Source organism: Lepidochelys olivacea (assembly GCF_965140295.1).
Source record: "Lepidochelys olivacea isolate rLepOli2 genome assembly, chromosome: 4".
NCBI classification, from domain to species: Eukaryota; Metazoa; Chordata; order Testudines; family Cheloniidae; genus Lepidochelys; species Lepidochelys olivacea.
The window spans coordinates 33,208,870-33,227,548 of record NC_140414.1 but is presented as its reverse complement, the minus strand read 5'-3'; the positions used below and the strand labels follow the sequence as shown (position 1 = coordinate 33,227,548).

Here is an 18,679-nt window from a genome sequence, read left to right as displayed (position 1 = left end):
TCATGGATTAGGGACTCAATCTTATGGAGTTCCAGGGGCTTCTGTATAGATTATTTAGGTTAATCTTTCTATCTACCCAACGGGACTCAGTTCTTAGTCTAAAAGATACTATCAGAGATGCTTAGTTTTGCAGTTCTCAAACTGTGGATTTAGGTCTTCAGAGATAATATGCTTGTTAACAGCAATAAATAAAATAAAATAAAATAGAGGTGAGAAGTAACAGACCTCAACCCTATTGTCCCTCTGCAAATTTGTGTACACAGAGTCAATCCCTTACCTCTCTCTAAAAGGCCAAAGTTCCAAAAAGTTCAATGAATAGAGGATTTTTTAGAGCAGAATAGATCTGGACAAGGAGAAGAAGTCTGGCGATAAATGTGAGAAGGGAGGGACAGACAGAAGAAACAAAAGTGAAACTGTTTGAGCAGCACATTCCAGAAGTCTTGAGGACTTTCTGAGTGTAGCCTTCATTGATTTGAGATCTACCATACCATTCTCTCACTAGAAGGGAAAACCTATAATGGCAGGAGGCCACAAAACAGATTCGGTTTGGGAATATTTGAATGAAATTCCTCTACCTATGGGTAAGACAGGCATGGGTGCAAAATGCAAACAGTGCAACAAAGAAATGCAAGGCCTAGTTGCCCGAATGAAACAACTTCATGAGAAGTGTTCCTTCTCGGGAGGAAGCCGCGTTGATGATGATGATGAAAGGAACGTGTCTGAACATGCAGGATCTTCAGGTTGGTACCCTTTTTTATTTCCTACTTCTTTTTTAAGAACTGCCTGTCTTCCTTCTGGACTCTTCTTGAATTCTCATGTTTGAGAAAAAAATATAGTTGTTACTCTATGATACTATCATTTTAGATGCAGTTGTGATAAAAAATAAATAGCTGAAATAGGCAGATCTTCCTTTTACAATTTCACCTTTAAAGTAGTACTGAGTGTCAGCGAATGCAATGAGTAATACTAAATGAGCAGTATGATAATAATAATTAAATAACTGCATTGACTTAGTTGTTTAGGAGAATCCATCCTCAACATACAGGATTCTGAAGACTATCCACCTTCAAGATCACCATCATTTTCTACAGTTTTGGAGTTATCTGCCAATGATAGTGTTTCAGTCACATCATGTATGTCACATAGCAAAAAGAAAAAACTTCCATCGTCCAGAAACAACTATAGATAAGCTTGTGATAAGAACCAGCAGATTACAGAAAGAGGTAAGTGATGAAAAAATTGCCCAGTTTGTTTATGCAACCAACTTTTCTCCTTTCCATATGTTTGAGAACCCACACTTTATTAACATGGTTCAGTCATTAAGACCAGGATATAGTCCACCCAACAGAGCAGATATTGCAAGCAAACTGCTGGATAAAGTATATGAAAGAGAAATTGAGCAGTGTGCAAAAGGTCTAGAGGGTGAAATTGTTAACCTGAGTCTTGATGGGTGGAGCAACATCAATATGATCCTGTTGTACGTGCTTGTGTGACAACAGAAGAAGGATATGTCTTCCTTACAGAAAGAACTGATACATCAGGAAATGCGCACACAGCAAAATATTTACAAGAAGTAGCAGTAAAAGCCATAGCAAACTGTGGGGAAAAAAATTCAAATGTCTACCACGCAGGTTGGTCGCAGACAATGCTTCAAATGTATCCAAGATGAGAAGAAATTATTTAGAAGAGAGTCCCAAGCTAATAACATATGGTTGCAGTGCTCTCATTTGATGCACCTCCTAACCAAAGACTTCAGTGTTCCAGAAATCAAGGCTAATGTTATTGAAATTGCAAAATACTTCCATAACAACCCCTTTGCAGCAGCTGCTCTGAAAAAAGTGGGCGGAACCAAGCTAACTCTCCCACAAGACATGCGACAGAACTCAACAGTGGACTGTTCTGATCACTATCTCAAACCTGGCCTAATCTGATGACAGTTTGTGACTGAAATCATCAACACATAGATGGCACCGTCACAGCCAAAGTTGTCAACATTGGGCTTAAGAGAAATGTTGAACACATGCTGAGTACCCTGAAGCCCATTTCTGTAGCCTTGAACAAAATGCAGGGAAATAGCTGTCTTATTGCTAATGCTGTTGAAATCTGGAAGGAACTGAGTGAGATCTTAAAATGAGAATATGCAATGACAGAGTTAAATTACAAGCATTAAAAAAGCAAATGGGACAAGCACTATCTCCAGCTCATTTTCTTGCAAATATTCTCAATACACGGTACCAGGGTCAAACCTTAACTGCTGAAGAAAAGGAGTTGGCTATGACATGGACATCCAGCAATCATCCCTCCATAATGCCAACTATAATAAACTTCAGAGCTAAGGGTGAATCATTCAAGAAATATATGTTTGCTGATGATGTTTTAAAGAAAACAAGTCACTTAAGCACTTGGATTCAGAGACTATTGAAGTGATAATCTCACTTTTAACTGCAGTAGCTTCTTCTGCCAGTGTAGAAAGCATACTTTCTTCCTTTGGACTAATACATTCCAAATTGAGAAATCGTCTGGGATCTGAAAAAGCAGGAAAGCTTGTTTTTCTTTTCCAGATCATGAACAAACAGGAAAATGAAGGTGAAGACGACCGAGTTAGCTGCAGACGCCAATATTTTAAGTTTCTCATGTTGACCTGGCTGACATAATTAAAAAAATAAATCAATCGACTATTTCATTTAACTATTTTAGTAAAACCATTTTAACAAAAACAAACCTGATTTTAAGAAACTTGAATGTTTAACTAAATTCAAAAATTCATATGCTTGTTATGTTAAAGTATTATAGGTTTGCTGTTGAAGAAAAAAATCCAGCATACATAACATTGTTGCTTTAGTTAAATAAAACAATGTAAATCTCTGTCTGGTGATGTTCTCCCCCTAATACAGTTTAGTAAGAAAATCCTCCAAATATTAATCAATCTGTTGAATTGGAGGTCGTTCACCTCCCAATGACTTCATAAATATCTGCTTCAATTACCTTTGGCAAATGAAATAACCAAACAATCGTTCATTTTCTGATATAGCTGTAAAACTAATCTGAAAAGTTTTCAAAATGAATCACTTTAAAAATGTACAGTGTGTACCTTAAAAATGAAACCTACATATATCTCTGAGTTGTGAAGCATATGTATTAAGGTTATAACAACCAACAAGAATGCACTTCTGTAGAAATCCATGATTAAATCAAGTCTTCCTGACTAGTGATTTAAATCAATTTGATTTAAAATCAAATCCACCGTGCAACTACTTAAATATTGCAGATCAGGAATCCTAGGATCTAACCCAGCCTCGGAGAGGCAGGTACAAGTGTGGTGTAGCGGCTATCGCTAAATAATCTAATCACATATATTTAGCACATCAATTCAATCTGAAAGGTACTGCGGCTAGTAGCTAAGACTTGGATATGCCATATAGCCCCAGGTTCTATTCCCAACTCTGCTTGAGGTGACTTGCGCAACCTTGTCAAGGAACTGGCCCCAAAATGTATTGTCCGTTTTACTATACCAGTACAGTAGTCCAACAGTTAAGCTGCACATTCCGTTTTAAAACCCAACTTAAGCTGCGCACAATATTCAAAAATTGCCTACAGGACTCATTGCAAAACTGTGGAGGGTTGAAGGCATTTAAGCCAACTTTTAGTTACATGAATATGAACCAAAAACTTTTTTAAATGCACAAATGTGAGAATGAACTTTTTTAAAAAACACAACATAAAACAGTTTAGCCTTAAAATTTCATACTCTTAAATACATAGTCCTCATATGGTCACAGAATTATAGAAACGTAGGGCTGAAAGGGACCTTAAGAAGTCAACCTGAAGCAGGATTAAGTATACCTAGACCATCCCTGCTAGATTGTTGTCAAACCTGTTCTTAAAACCCTCCAATGATGAGAATTCAACAACCTCCCAAGACAATTCATACGGAGTGTGAGCTATTAAAAGTTTGAAAACTTTTGGTTTTGAAATAAAATGTGATTAATTAGGAGAATCACATGGAATTTAGCTGAATATGTAGTAGCTGAATTTCATATGATTTTTAAATCTAAGTAGTGCTGAGCCTGACCATTACTTAGAAGAAAAGGAGGACTTGTGGCACCTTAGAAACTAACAAATTTATTTGAGCATAAGCTTTCGTGAGCTACAGCTCACTTCAACGGATGCATCCGATGAAGTGAGCTGTAGCTCACGAAAGCTTATGCTCAAATAAGCTTGTTAGTCTCTAAGGTGCCACAAGTCCTCCTTTTCTTTTCACGGATACAGACTAACACGGCTGCTACTCTGAAACCCATTACTTAGAAGGAAGATCTCCACAGGAATAAGAAGTCTATGGAATGTGTGTACTCTTTGTGCATTTATTGTTCACATACCTTAAGACTGCATTTCTCAAATGCAGCCTCCATGGCTGCATGCAGCCACCAGAATTTTTTCTTGCAGCACAGCCTCCTGGGTGGTGACGGGGCGCGGGGGGGGCGGGGGGCAAAGCAGCAGCAGCCCCTCCCCTCTGGAGCCACAAACACCGGAGGAACAGACAGCCGGTGTGAGTTCCCCACCTTCCTGGAGGTTGTGGATCTCAGGTTTCCGGCTTCAACCCTGGGTGACGGGCAGCAGGCTCAGGCCACGCGGTGGCTGGCCAGCCATGGGCTCCAGGCTTTGACAGTGCAGCCATGTGTTCCATCCCATGGCTGCTGGGCTTCAGGCTCACCACCCCCACTCATCGTCCCTGGCCCCCACTGCCACACCCTGCCCCTCACCCATCCACCCCATCACCCCTGGCCCTCACTGCCTCCCTACCTACATCCCCATCCAAGGCTTAATTTGTCTCCCAGCTGATTAAATCTGCTGTGAAATGTGATATTTGTATGTTTGTAAACATCACTTTTCACTCCCCCCCCAGCTAGCCAACAAGTCTGGTGCTGTGAATAGTGATATTAACAAACCTATAGATATCACTTGTCACAGAAGCAGACTTACTAGCTAGCAAGTCTAAAAAAAATGCGCAACCAAAAAAGCGAAAAAACAAACAAAACAACAACAAAGACAAGAACATGCAAAACACCTTGTGTTTCTATTCTGGTTAGGTCCAGTAAAGAATAGAGATAACTATTCATTATTATTAAGCCTGCAAATAAAAAAAAACCCCATCCTACATAAATAAATTACTATGATTTGGACACACATGTGCCTATTTCTTTTCCCTACAGTTAATTAAGTATTTTAAGAAAAATTTCCATAGCGGCCACCAGTAAGAGTTGAAGGCCGCACCCTGTGGCCACCAAAAAATTTGTTGCGAGAACCCCTGCCTTAAAGAGGCCTTTGCTACTACTACTAGAAAAAACAGATCCTGCTTCAGCTCCATGTATCAACCTCCTGATCTGGGGTACCGAGACACCTGTTTCAATTTGCTACTGGGAAGGATTAATCACAAATAAGGATAATCATTCTTTAGACAAAGAGTAAAAATGCTTTGTACTCTTCTAGCACCTTTCATTCGAACATCTCAAAATGCTTTATAACTATGTTAACCCTCACAATAACCTTGTGAAAAAGTAATGAATACGTACCTTGACTTTACCCACCATTAAAATGAAGCAACTTTTGGTGTAGAACAGAGTAGCTGGGTAACAAAACAGATGGATATTACCCAACAGTTAGGACAAGAAGCGAAGAGGAATACCATATTCAATTGAAACTGAAAGATTAATTTTAGATAGACTAAATGGGCCTAAGACCATGAAACAAAATTCAAGAGAGGGTCAGACAAATTCAGAGTAACCATTTGTAGGGCAAATTTCTAAAACCTCCTCTCTCTGAGAATGAAAGGAGAAATAACTTCATTTACAAGAAAAGTGACCTTTACAGGGAAAGGAGAAATGAAGATGACTACAGTCCTCTAGGGATCTCGCCATCCAGATATAATTTACCTTGAAAGTACACTTCAATACTATGACTTTGGGCACTATAGAAAACGCTAAAGAGATTAAAATGTTTAATTTCCTCACTACTCTGCATTTAAACACTCAGCTTTAATATTGCATAAATTTAACTGTTTGAATTGAATTATATATTACTACTTATATTTTTAGACATTTTCCATAGTGGGCAGTTCTATAAATCAGTACATGCATTTTTATATGAGGACACACGGAATATCCTCTCCAGCCTATGCCAAGAGCAAACAAACTAGTAATCAGGAACAATTTTGGAGTGTGAAAATATGCATTGAATATGAATGGATTCAGGATCTTCCTAAGGAATTTATTGTTTTCTCTGAAACTTTAGGCCTGAATTTTTCACACCCCTGAGTGATTTACTTAAGCCCACCTAACACTGGGTGCAATGGAAGAACTCCTCCATTGACCTAACCACATCCACACAGGGAGATGGATTAACTACAGCAACAGGAAAACACCTTTCATTGCTGTAGGAAGCATCTGCATTACAGAACTACAGCGGCACAGCAATAACTGTGCCTCTGTAGCTCCTTGCAAGATTTCCTGGCTTTTAATAACACCTAGGTTTTTTATACTGTTTTTCATCCATAGTGCTCAAAGCACTATTCAAAGGAGGTGAATGTCATTATCCACATTTTACTAATGGGGAAACTGAGGCACAGAGCAGTGAAGTGACTTGCCTAAGGGTTATCCAGCCATTCAGGTGCAGAGCCAAGAACAGAAGCCAGGTCTCACAAGTCCCAGTCCAGTGCTCTATCCATTAGGTCACATGGCTTTTCTGTGTCATGTGATTAGAAAATAAGCTGCTGCACTATAATTTTGAGTAATTTTCCTTATATCCTACAACAGTACTTGGTATTCCAGTAGAAAAGTAGAAAGTAAGAATCCCTTTACTTCTACAGACATTCTGCAGATTGGAGAGAGAGGGAAAAAACCCTACAGATACTGCTAGAATTTCTCCATAGACTTTTATTGAATGGCTGCTCACTTACAATACATTGTATTCACCAAGCAGTATCTATATACATTCCGAAGATAAATCTGTATTGCCTGTTTTGCATAGGGCAGCAGCTTACAATGGGTAGAGACCGTGGAGCCAATCCCACAAATCCTCTATACGCAAAACCCTCATAGGAACAAGAGAATCAGAAATACCGTTCCAAATCAGACCAGTGGTACATCTAGTCTAGCAGTCTGTCTCTGACAAGGGACATAACCAGATGCTTCAGAAGATGATGCAGGATTCTATAGCGGATAAATATGCAATAACCTACCTATTTGGGAAGTTTCTTCCCAACTCCAAGCAGTTAAAACTTGGCTTATACCCTGAAGCAGGAGGATTCATGTGCCTTATAAATAAATGTATGAATCCTATTTTTCTTATCATCAATGATACTTTTGACAATTAATTGCACCCATTAATTATGCACCAAAATATTACTATTTGTTCACTGACGTCAATGGGCGAGGATTAAACTGTTTGTTTTACTGTTTATTTTACATTTTTCTAACTTAGAAAAATATTACAATTGTAGTAGTAACTGAGGCCTATCAGGTTTGCTTTAAAAAAAAACAGAGGTGATTAACCAACCCTGAATTATAGTTATTTTACCTTAAATCTGCAAAGGCTATAACATATTTTCCAAGAGCTTGTTTAATTAATGTACTCAGAAAAACAGAAAAGCCATATTTTCAAAGCAGTAAGTCCATGTTACCCTAGGCACAGAAACATTTTTAAAGCAATTTGATTTTCGGGTTCCATTTTAAAGTATAAGCACATACTTTTAAAGAGGATACCACAAATGTGAGACATGGAGAAAAACTCTTTCATGCTACAATTACTCTGGCTACACAAAATTGGAATATTACACACATATATGGGACAACAGAGGCAGATTTACACAGAGAAAATCCAGTCCACAGAATCTAACTTCCTACACAATAACAATGTGATTTCTATGAAAATAAAAGCGAACACTACCCCACCTCCCATTGACATGCCTCATTCCCTTCTTTCTGAAATGCACTGTGAATCTGACAGAGCAAGCTGAACTGCAAATTAACTTGCAGTTTATTAAGTCCAGCAAAAGCAGATTGGGGGAGAAGGAAACAGATAACAGAGCTGAAAAGAGATGTAGATTGGTGAAGTGTAATAGTGAAAGACACAAAAGGAGAACTGTTTCAGCATTTCCACATGCTTGCATCCAGCCCAGAAGCATGGCCCCGAGTAAAGTACCTTCCTACAGGGTCTAATTTTCTGGTGTGAACGTTCCTCTAGGGTCCAAGTACAATCTTTCCCGCACTTCGCCTCTGCAAACGGAACACACCATCCAGCCCAAGCCTATAAAAACCAAGCGTGTGTTTCTGCCTGCCCATTGTAAACGCGGATCTCGGGGCGAAAGGGGGCGAAGTTGGAAGCCGCGCGGCGAGGATCCGAGGCCCATCCGCTCCTCACTCTCTCCCCGAGTCACACACCTGCCCCCTCTCCCCACCTGAAAGCGCCTGCTCACTGCAACCCACAAAAAAAATCACAGGACTTCGCAGCCCCACGGAAACTACGGCCAGCGCCGGAGCAACGCAGGGAGATGCCGGGGGTCCCCGCTCAGAGCGGGCTCCTCGCGCCCCACCGCCGAGAGCCGCGGAGAAGTCGCGGCGGCAGCGGCAGCAGCAGCGGCGGGAGCCTGGCGGGGGTGTCCGGACAGGAAGCAGAGCCCTGGCCGCCGCCGCGTGAGCCCGGGCGGGCAGCTGGCGCCCCCCGGGGCGGAGGCCCCCGGCCGGGGCTTACCTGGGAGCAGAAGTAGGAGCCCTGGATGCCCAGCTTGATGCAGGTTGGGCACTGCAGCTTGGCCTCGTGGCTGCACCCAGCCGTTTCGCACACCCGGGTCTCCACGGCCGCCATGCTGCCGCGGCCCCAGGAGCGACTCAGCAACCGGGAGGGAGGAGCCGGCGGGGGCCTCTGAGTGAAACGGGGGCGGAGCCCCAGCCGCGCCGGCGCCGGCGCCTCCCCTCGCCTCTCACGTCGGGCCGGGCTGCGGCGGGCCAGCGGCTCAGGCTCGGGCGCGCGTCCTGGCGCCCTGCCAGAGGGGCCGGCGGCGCTCAGGGGCCCGCGCGGCGCCCCCCACCCCGCCCCCCGAAAGGCCCCCAGCCCTGCCGGTGCTCCCCGCTCCGCGCGCCTCTGAGCGGCCAGGCCGGGGCCGAGCGGCAGCGCCGAGCCCCGCCCGGTCCGCAGGGCTCGCCGCGCCAGGGGATGCTGCGGGCCGTGACAATCGCTTTGAGCCCCGACGGACAGTCGGGTCTCCTGGTGTCTGGCTGCGGCTGGGGCCTGTTCTGCCAACCAGGGAGCCAGGGGCGCTGGAACCATTTGTACAGCGGGGGTGCTGAGAGCCGTTTACCCAAACTGTAAACCCTCATGGAAACGGTTTCAGGCTAGTTCCAGCCCCTATTCCGGGTGCATCCCCATGGTCTCCCACTGGCCTGGCACTCCTATAAAGGGCAGATGGGAAAGGTGATGTTCATAGCCTCTCACCTTGGGCCATGTGTGGGCACTATGAAAAGATGTTCCAGGGTTCCCTTGCTGTGTTGGAATTGGCCTGGCTGTAACATGGCCAGTAGGCATCAGCTAGCTTGCAGGTAGGGTGACCAGATGTCCCTATGTTATAGGGACAGTCCCGATATTAGGGGCTTTTTCTTATATAGGTGTCTATTACCCCCCCCACCCCCCGTCCTGATTTTTCACGCTTTCTCTCTGGTCACCCTACTTGCACACAGCACAGCACAGGGAGGCAAAACTGCAGCTAGGACACTGGCGCAAACTCCTACTCTTATGAAAAGTTAAATAATTGTAGTTGGCACTTTATACAGCCTTTTGCATCCAAGGATCCCAAAGCGCTTTCGATAAGTTGTACAAAGTGTAATTATTTAATTTGACAGGAGAGAGAAACTAAGACATGGGGGCCTTGTCTTCACCATGAAAAAGTATTGTTATTATTTGCCATGTGATCTTAATGTCCATGTGCCGCAGAGAGACTATATGTTCATAAGGTTTCATTTGAAAGACCGACTCTTAGTAAACTGCATGCTTTTCAATATGACTACTCAGACTAATTTCAGAATGGTAGCTGTGTTAGCCTGTATCAGCAAAAAAAAAAACTAGGAGTATTTGTGGCACCTTAGAGACTAACAAATTTATTTGGGCATAAGCTTTCGTGGGCTAAAACCCACTTCATCAGATGCATGCAGTGGAAAATACAGTAGGAAGGTATATATACACAGTGAACATTAAAAAATGGATGTTGCCATACCAACTGTAACGAGACCAATTAATTCAGGTGGGCATGACACATGGCTGGTGGGACAAAGGCAGCTACACAGCAATTAAACATCCATAGCTGGCCTGGGTGCTCCAAACCCACTGAAAAGTGTGTCGACATTGCCGTCTAGATGCTGACCGCCCCCACAGGCCATCAGTTTGTAACACCACCCAGTTTGGCATAGGAGCACCCACGCAAAAAAAAAATTGGGGGTGATCAGCACTCACTGGGATGACCAGCTGTTGGCAGCCATGGATCAACTGTTTTCCTGGTGCCTCGGCAGATGAGCTGTTTCCTGTGGGTAGCCTGCATGCAGCTGCAATCAGCTGTTTGGTGGGCAGGCTCAGATCAGCTGTTTCTCACCTCCCTGCTCCAGCAGGGGCTGAGTGAGTCTCATCAAAAAAAAAAAAAAAAAAAGCTTTAGGGTTAGATGTGGGTGGGAGTGCTGGGCTATCAGCAGCAGCACTGCCAGCCCCTGCTAACCTAGGGCCTCCCCACACCTCTTGGACTGATGGACATGGCGTCCACCTGTATGATTGCTTCGTGCCAGCCAGGCTCGACTCGGGCCACATCAGGCATCAGGGGACCCAAGGGAGCCCAGCTAGGCTAGGGCTGGGTGCAGTGGTGAATTAAGTGGAGGAGAAGCCCTGGACCCATCAGGAGCTGCACTGGAGGGAGGTGGAGGGGGAGGGAGGAGAAGCCCTGGCAGGAGCCACACTGGAGCGGGGAAGGAGGAGAAGCCCCGGACCCCGGCAGGAGCTGCACTGGGGTGGGGTGGGGTGGGGTGGGGTGGGAGGAGGAGGAGGAGGAGAAGCCCCGGACCGCAGCAGGAGCTGTACTGGAAGGAGGAGGAGAAGCCCTGGACCCCGGCAGGAGCCGTGCTGGGAGCAGTGGCGGAGGAGAAGCCCTGGACCCTGGAAGATGATGTGCGGCTGAAGTCCACGGTTTGGGAGCCCCAGCCACCGTAGTGGCAGAAGCTGCAGGGCTGAAGCCCTGACCCCACTCTGTGCAGAGCTGGCCTGAACCCCTCTCTCTCTCCTGTCCCCCCTGCACAGAGCTGGCTCTCACTCTCCCGCTGTGAAGAAATTCAGCTCACATCTACCCACATTGGTATCTCCTTTTCCCCCATCATCACACAGCCATGAATGGATTTAGCCTAGGAAACAGGGTTAACATGAGCCCCATTTGGCAGGCGGGATCTAGGGCACACAGAGGTGAAGTGACTTTCCCAAGGCTAAGCAGGGAGACTGTAGCAGAGCAGAGAATCAAACCCAGAACACCTGAGCAGGGGTGCTTTAACCACTAGGCAACTTTCTCACACATGAAGGGGGAACCTCCTCTGCCACTCTGAGTGTGTGGGTGGGAGCAGGCACTAGACAGAGCCACCAGGAGGTGGGGAGCAGAGAGAGATGGGAAGAGGGACATGGGTGGGAAGCAAGAAGGGGAAACATCAGGAAGGGGAGCAAGAACTTAGAGAAGAAAAAAGGGAAAGGAGCAGGGAGAGGAGAAAGGGGCAGGGAGAGGGGAAAGACTCCTCACTGCTTGTCCTTCCCATCCACCTTCTTCTCACAGCCATCAGTGGCCTCAGCTCCCAAACAGGCCCTAAGCAGGTGTGAAGCCCAGAGCGAACGTAATGTCTTTATGCTGGGATGTTAGTGAAGACAGCTTGTAGATGAGTGTAATGAGTTTAATATACTGTAATTCATGATAATGTAATGCTATATTTAATTACTATTTTAATAATGATTACATTATTAAGATGCCAATGATAGACACACATTCAATAACAGAATATGAAAGAAGTGTATAAATATGCTGAAAATTGCCAGTTTTGGGGGGAGGCTGAGCCCCCCCAAACACACACACACACCTTGCCTTCAAGAAAGGAGGGGGCAGAAAGGAGTGAGCAGTGGGCAGGAGATGCTCAGGGGAGAGGACCTAAGGGGAGAGGGAAGAGTGGGGGCAGGAAGAGGTGGAGTGGGGCAGAGTGAGGGCGGGGCCTTGGGGAAGGGGGCAGAGCCAGGATGGGGCACCCACCGGCAAAACCAAAAGTCACCACCTATGTGTGATGCTATTTATAAGACACTGTTGCACTGGGTTATAAAGCAGGGTGATGCTCAAGAGACTGACAGCTTTCCATGCAGTTTGGGGGTTCCCAAACTGTATTTATAAGCAAAAGTCCCAACTGAATTTATACACAGAAAAGGGTATTTCTCCCCCGTGCTCTTAGAGCTGGCTGATCACCATGATAGGTTTACAAACATAAATGCAGAGTGGACTGGAAAGAGCAATGCTGTGATGAATAAAGGACAGTTTTCCCCCAGGATCACTTTGGACATTAATGGTGTGGAGATTACTCTGGTTATCCTGGGAGAACTGTCTTATCCTGTTTCCCGAGTTAATGAGGGTATCCAAAGGCTACTTGGACAGAAAGGAAGGAACTATTTAACTATTGCCTCAGAACGGCAATGGAGTGTGTATTTGGCCATCTGAAAGGCAGGTGACACTGCTTGTAGAATAGATTGTAAACTGCTGAAAAAAAATCTTGCGTTAATGTGACATATTAGCAGAGGTGTTGGAACAGAGGGACCTGGGGGTTATGCCCCCCCTTTTTTACCAACCATAAGGGCGAGCGATGATAGGAGGGGGTAGAGAGGAGTGATCGGGGCAGGGCCTTGGGGGACGGAAGAGGCGGTGCGGGATCAGAGCCTTGAGGGAAGGGGCAGCGCAAGGGTGGGGCCTTCGGGAGAAGGGGCAGTGTGAGGGCGCCTGTGACCCCCCACACACACACTTTTAGGGATCTTCTGTCACTCCTGCATCCTAGGGTACAATCCAGACTAAAGAGCAGCTGTGTCACCTCTGCCCTGCAGCCTTGGGTGCCTTACAATGCCTTGCTGAAGTGGCTTCCACATGGGCTACTTACAAACAGCCTTCCAGCATGCAAGCCACAAGTATGTGTGTAACTGCAGCCTGGTAGCCTCACTTGGGTTACACTCTGGTTCTCGTCAGCCTTGGTTATACTGCAGGTAACACCAACACACCCCCAGTCTTAGATTTTCCCCCAGTAATATATGTCCTGTACTCCCCAGCCCTCTCCTGGGCAATACAGGTTATATTAAGTCCATTATTTCTTTAAGAGAATAATATGCCATCTTATTATTTCAAAGAGTTATTCAGATACTAAACACACTGGAATAGATAAAACAGTAAGCAAGTTTATTAACTACAAAGAGATTTTAAGTGAGTACAAGTAATGTGGCATAAAAGTCAGAAATGATTACAAGAAAAATAAAAGATAAAACGCTTCTGGTGCCTAACTCAACAAACTATGTTAAATTCAAAGCAAAATTCTTACTTCATGCTTTCAACAGTTTTACTGACCAAACTTCTTAGGTTAGGGACTCTCCCCCAGTCCAATGGCTGCTTCCTTTGTCCCATCAGATGTAGTGAATTGAAGGCGATGGTGGTGGGGATCTTCCCCTTCTCTTTATAGTCCTGTCCCCACTTTGACAAGCATTTCCAGCTGGGAGAAAAGTGACAGGCAGTCTGGGTGGAAGGGCACTCTGTGCTGTTTCTTTCTTAAGATGTAGGGGTTTTTGCCCCTGGCCCCTTATCTGCCAAAGAATGGCCACTTAGCAGGTAATGATCCTTCAATCTTGTTTACACTTGGCTGAGGTGTCAGATTACCCTTTGTTTCTGAGGAACTGGTTTGGCCACTCCCCAGACTTCGCTGGAAACCATGCTTTTAGTCATGAACTCATATTATAACTTCACATATAACACTGCTACGTGCATTTTGCCATGATATTATAGGTCAGCAAATTATGAGTTTTTAAATGATACCTCACATGGCATGCCTGTAACAAAATTACAATAGTATGTAGGGTGTCAACACAGGGGTCTGTCACACTGAGATGATAGCTGCATGTATTTCGCACAATATTTATGAGAGAAGGAGAGATGGACTTAATGATGTGGGAGACTGAGGTGCAGAGACTTGTTCAGCAGTTTGAGGAGCCAGTAGGTGTCTACTAGAAAATGGAAATAGCCACAGCAATACTCTCAGGGCTGCTTTGGCTCTGACTTTGGGTCTCATACCTGAAAATGTGCTTCTGTACATCCAGCTGTTCCGGAGAGGATGGCAGGTGGATTCTGTGTAGTGCAGTCCTTGATGGGTGGTAGAAGTAGCATGTCATGGCTCTTCTTATTTTAGCTTCTGTGAGCGTCTTGATAACTTTGTAGAAGCCTGTGACCTATGCAAAATGTATGGATATTCTGTGCAGAATGCATTGACAGCTTTTTATAAATTCATGTGTTTGTATTATTAAACAACAATTATGTAACAACCAGAAATAAACATTTGATTATGTCAATAACGAAACAACTTTAAAGCGACAGTGCAATGGATGACAGAGCACAACAATGGGGGGACTCCAATTCATAGATGAGCATATGCCTTGCCTCTGCCTCTTCTTATTCTTGGGCCTTCCGGTGTTGAGTGGTGGAATTCGAACTTATCAGAGGCATTGGATGGCTCAAAAGAACTGGGCTTCCAGGTGCAATTGTTCTCCCTGCCCTCAGCTTCAGCCTGGGAAGAGAATGGCCTCTGGGAGTATAGCTGCAGGGGTACAGCAGGGAGCAGATGCTGGTGTTCCCAGTACCCTGTACTGTCAGGGGCTGCAAAACCTGGCTCGGTCCTGGTTTCGGACACAGGATTATCTATGGGCCCAGTAGCAGCATGCTCTGCAACAGAGCATTCTGCTTCTATATTGCCTCCAAGAGTTGCTTGTGCATATCCCTGTCTTTCTCCACATGTCTTTTGCCATTGTAGTGCTGGCCATTTCTTTTTCCCTCTCCAACCTCAGATACAACCTCCACCTCTCCATTGTCTTTGGAGTTGTATGGGGAGGCTACAATGAAGTCTGCAAACATGTTGTCCTGAGTTTTGTGTTTCTTCCCCCTCAGGTTAACCAGCTGCTTAGCCTTTGACAGAGGCCTTGTCCTTGAGGGTCTGGCTGCTGCAGGTGCCATGGCTGGGGAACTGGGAGAAAAAAACAAACAGTTATTGGTCATAGTCCAGAGAAGTTATGATAACACTTTATGTGTATTTCTGATTTCTCCTCCATGAGATTCATCCCAGTCTTGGGGGAACCTCACAGATGGTATGTACATGAGGAGAGTTAGATTGGGAATTTTGTCTCTGCAGTTCATGCTGTTTAGGTTTGCCATTGTGCCTTGGAGACTGGGGACGCTGGGAATTGTATTCCCAGTTTGGCTTTGCAGTTTTGCTGTGCCTTGGAGGTGCTTATAGAGAGTGTTGGAGGAGTTAGCAGGGGACCGCTGGGGGCAAGCTGAATAGTAATCCCTTCTACATCCCCTTTAGGCTGTCCTCAATGACATTACACTGAGGCAGGTGACTAGGAGGCATAGAATGGCCTTATTCAAAGAGGCAGTGAGATACACTGAAGTTATTCACCAGGACAGTTCCCCCAGAAGTGCTGTAGGAGCAGAAGGGAATTGTGATCTATATTGGGTTGGGGAGAATGACTATGCAGTTATCCCAAATAATGGCTGGAACAAAATCGAGCAATTTCTCAGCCTCAGGTATGTCTACACTACAAGCACTACAGCAGCACAAATGCAGCATTGTAGTGTAGACCAGTGGTTCTCAACCAGGGGTCCGGGGCCCTTCAGGGGGCTGAAAGCAAGTTTCAGGGGGGCCGCCAAGCAGGGCCTGCATTAGACTTGCTGGGGCCCTGGGCAGAAAGCCAAAGCCCCACTGCATGGGGCTGAAGCACAGGGCCTGATGTCCTGCCACACGGTGCTGAAGCTGAAGCCTGAGCAACTTAGCTTTATGGGGCTCCCTGTGGCATGGGGCCCAGGCAATTGCCCTGCTTGCTACCCCCTAATGCTAGCCGTGGTTTTTATATGCAGAAAAATAGTTGTTGTAGCACAGATGGGCCATGGGATTTTTATAGCATGGGGGGAGGGGGAACACGCCTTGGAAAGAAAAAGGTTGAGAACCCCTGGTGTAGATGCTTACTACAGCTATAGAAGGGTTTTTCTGTCACTCTAGTATACCTACCCTCTTGAGAGGTGGTAGCTAGGTCGATGGAAGAATTTTTCTGTTAGCCTAGCTGCATCTGCAGTGTGGGTTAGGTCAGCCTAACTACATCACACAGGGCATAAAATTTCTCACAGCCTTAAGCATTGTAGCTGGGTCAACCTAAGTTTTAGATGTAGCCCATGCCTCAATTCTGCTTTATCTCCCCTGCCAACATGGTGAAAATGCAGAGAAAAATATAGGGTTCTGCACAGATTGTTTGATGCATTTATGGTTCACAGTTTCTCTATGTAAGCCTGTGTAAAGCCATTATGAACTTTGCTACTTAAGGTACATTTCTTGTATTGTAGGAATACATGTTCCAGGTCATTTATACCTCAGCAGAGAGCTGTAGTCTTAGTACCTGTGTGGGCATGTAATGCCCATGTCTACCTCATGTAAACTGAAAATACTTACTACATTACTTTTCCTGTAAACATTGTCTCAATAAACAGTTGAAGTTTGCACAATTAAATGTTTTCATGATTCAGATATGCTGTGGGAGGGAAGGTGGGGTCGACGCTGCAACTGCACCATACTGCCAGACACCATTTTTAGCTGACAAATGCAATTGGGATTTCATCAGGCAGGACAGATGCTGGGAGAGGAAAAGAAAATAGATAGATGGGTGTGGTGGTATGTGTAGTACTGTGAGCTTGAAAACAGTCACTGGCTGGCCTTTAGCATGACACAGAAGCAGTTTGTCCAGCCATAGCCACCATTTGAAATCCTATATAGGGGAGGCGGCAAATAGACAGTGTAGGCCAAGGTAGGGAGATGGGAGATGGAGATTCCAAAAGGCTCCCAGCTCGCATCTGCCAAAAATGGTGGAGGCCATCGGCTACCAAGAACAGAAGGTAGCATGGCAGTATAGCATAATAATAGACAGTAAAGACAGATACTTACATGTTGAGGTTCCTTCCATAGTATCTGCCTCCTCAGTCCGGGCCTGGGTTTCTGACTAGGAATTGGACTCACTTCTACACAGCCACCGTCAGGGTCCTGAGTCTCAAAGTGATCCTGGCTTTCCCAGGACGGTTCTTTCACTGACTTCCTCGTGTTCCTCCTCTGATGATTCTTGCTGATCATTTTTTGGGATGGGCATGGGGGCAGGGGGGAAGCAGAGTCAACAGCCTCCTTGGGTCAGTAATAGTATAATTGCTCAAAATCCCGTCCAGATCCTCAAAAAAAAAAGAAAAATGGAGAGGTTACAGTCCACTGCCAAACCCTTTTTGCTTGTAATCCTTGGTTTACAAGTAAGTCCTCCAGAACTGTTTACTCTTTATCTGGCACTGGTCAGAGTCCTGATTGAGGCCCCTTGTAGATATCTGACTAGCAATGTCCACAAAAAGATCTTTAGTCCAGTGGCTCACCCCAGCAGCTTGCTGCACTAACGCATCTTCCCAGACAGTGAGGAGGCCTAGGGTCTCAGCATGGCTCCAAGCTGTATGGAGTAATGTTGTAAGGCTGCTGGAGTAATATAGCAATGCTGATATATTCCAAGCCAGGAGCAAATGGGCAAATTCTAGCCTCATGCCAGTTTTTAAACAGGAAGGGGATATCTGGTGAACTTGACCCCAGTGCAGTGGAGGGCACAGGTAAACAGATGGGTCAGTAATGGACACCTACAAAGCGGTGTGCGATAGCAGATGGAGGACTGCTAAAGTATTGTGCAGCAGCCTGAAAAGCACACAAACAATAGACCAAATTAACTCCATTTGCATCAAACGTAATACACTTGGAAAGAGGATTCCCAAGTACAAATTAGATGCAAAATTAGTGCACTGTAATGAACCGTGTCAAGTGTATGCAGACATTTTCACACCGGACTAAACTCCCCAGGTAGCCATGCCCACAGGGAATTAGCTAGGTGACTTGCCAGCAAAGGAAGGCTGGGACATAGGGGTTGTTTTTTGACTCATAACTTGCAGATACTCTACATGGAGGAACCCTCAATGGGAGGAAAATGCATGTTGCCAGCACCATTCTAATTCTTCCCCTGCCTCAATGTGTGGGGCCTCTGGCCAAACAGGCAACTTGACCCTGGAGGCTTCTACCCAGGTCCTGGTCTTGACTTGCTAGGAATGTAGCCTGCGTGTCCCTGCTGAAGAAACACAGGTAAGTGAAACCATCTGGTGTGAGAGGTGTCTGTTGGGGGAGTCCCCCAGAAAGCAGGTAAGAGCCGTAGGAGGAGGTGGCTTGTCTGCAGAGTTTCTGGAAGCTATGAACTTTGATGGGATGCACATAGAGATGTCCAGAATGGATGCTAGCTAGCTAGCTAGAAAAGACTACAGCAGAACCAAAGG

At 45.3% G+C, this 18,679-nt stretch overlaps 1 protein-coding gene across 1 annotated transcript in view; it reads right to left on the bottom strand.

Moving 5' to 3' along the window:
• The window catches only part of METAP1 (methionyl aminopeptidase 1), a 41,198-nt gene extending 32,287 nt beyond the window's left edge, over positions 1-8,911 (bottom strand). Inside the window, exon 1 of the mRNA XM_084625868.1 lies at positions 8,746-8,911. Within this exon, the coding sequence (XP_084481994.1) occupies positions 8,746-8,859 (114 nt within the window). The 5' untranslated portion in view covers positions 8,860-8,911. The remainder of the gene's footprint in view (positions 1-8,745) is intronic.
• Between the last annotated feature and the right edge of the window lie 9,768 nt (positions 8,912-18,679).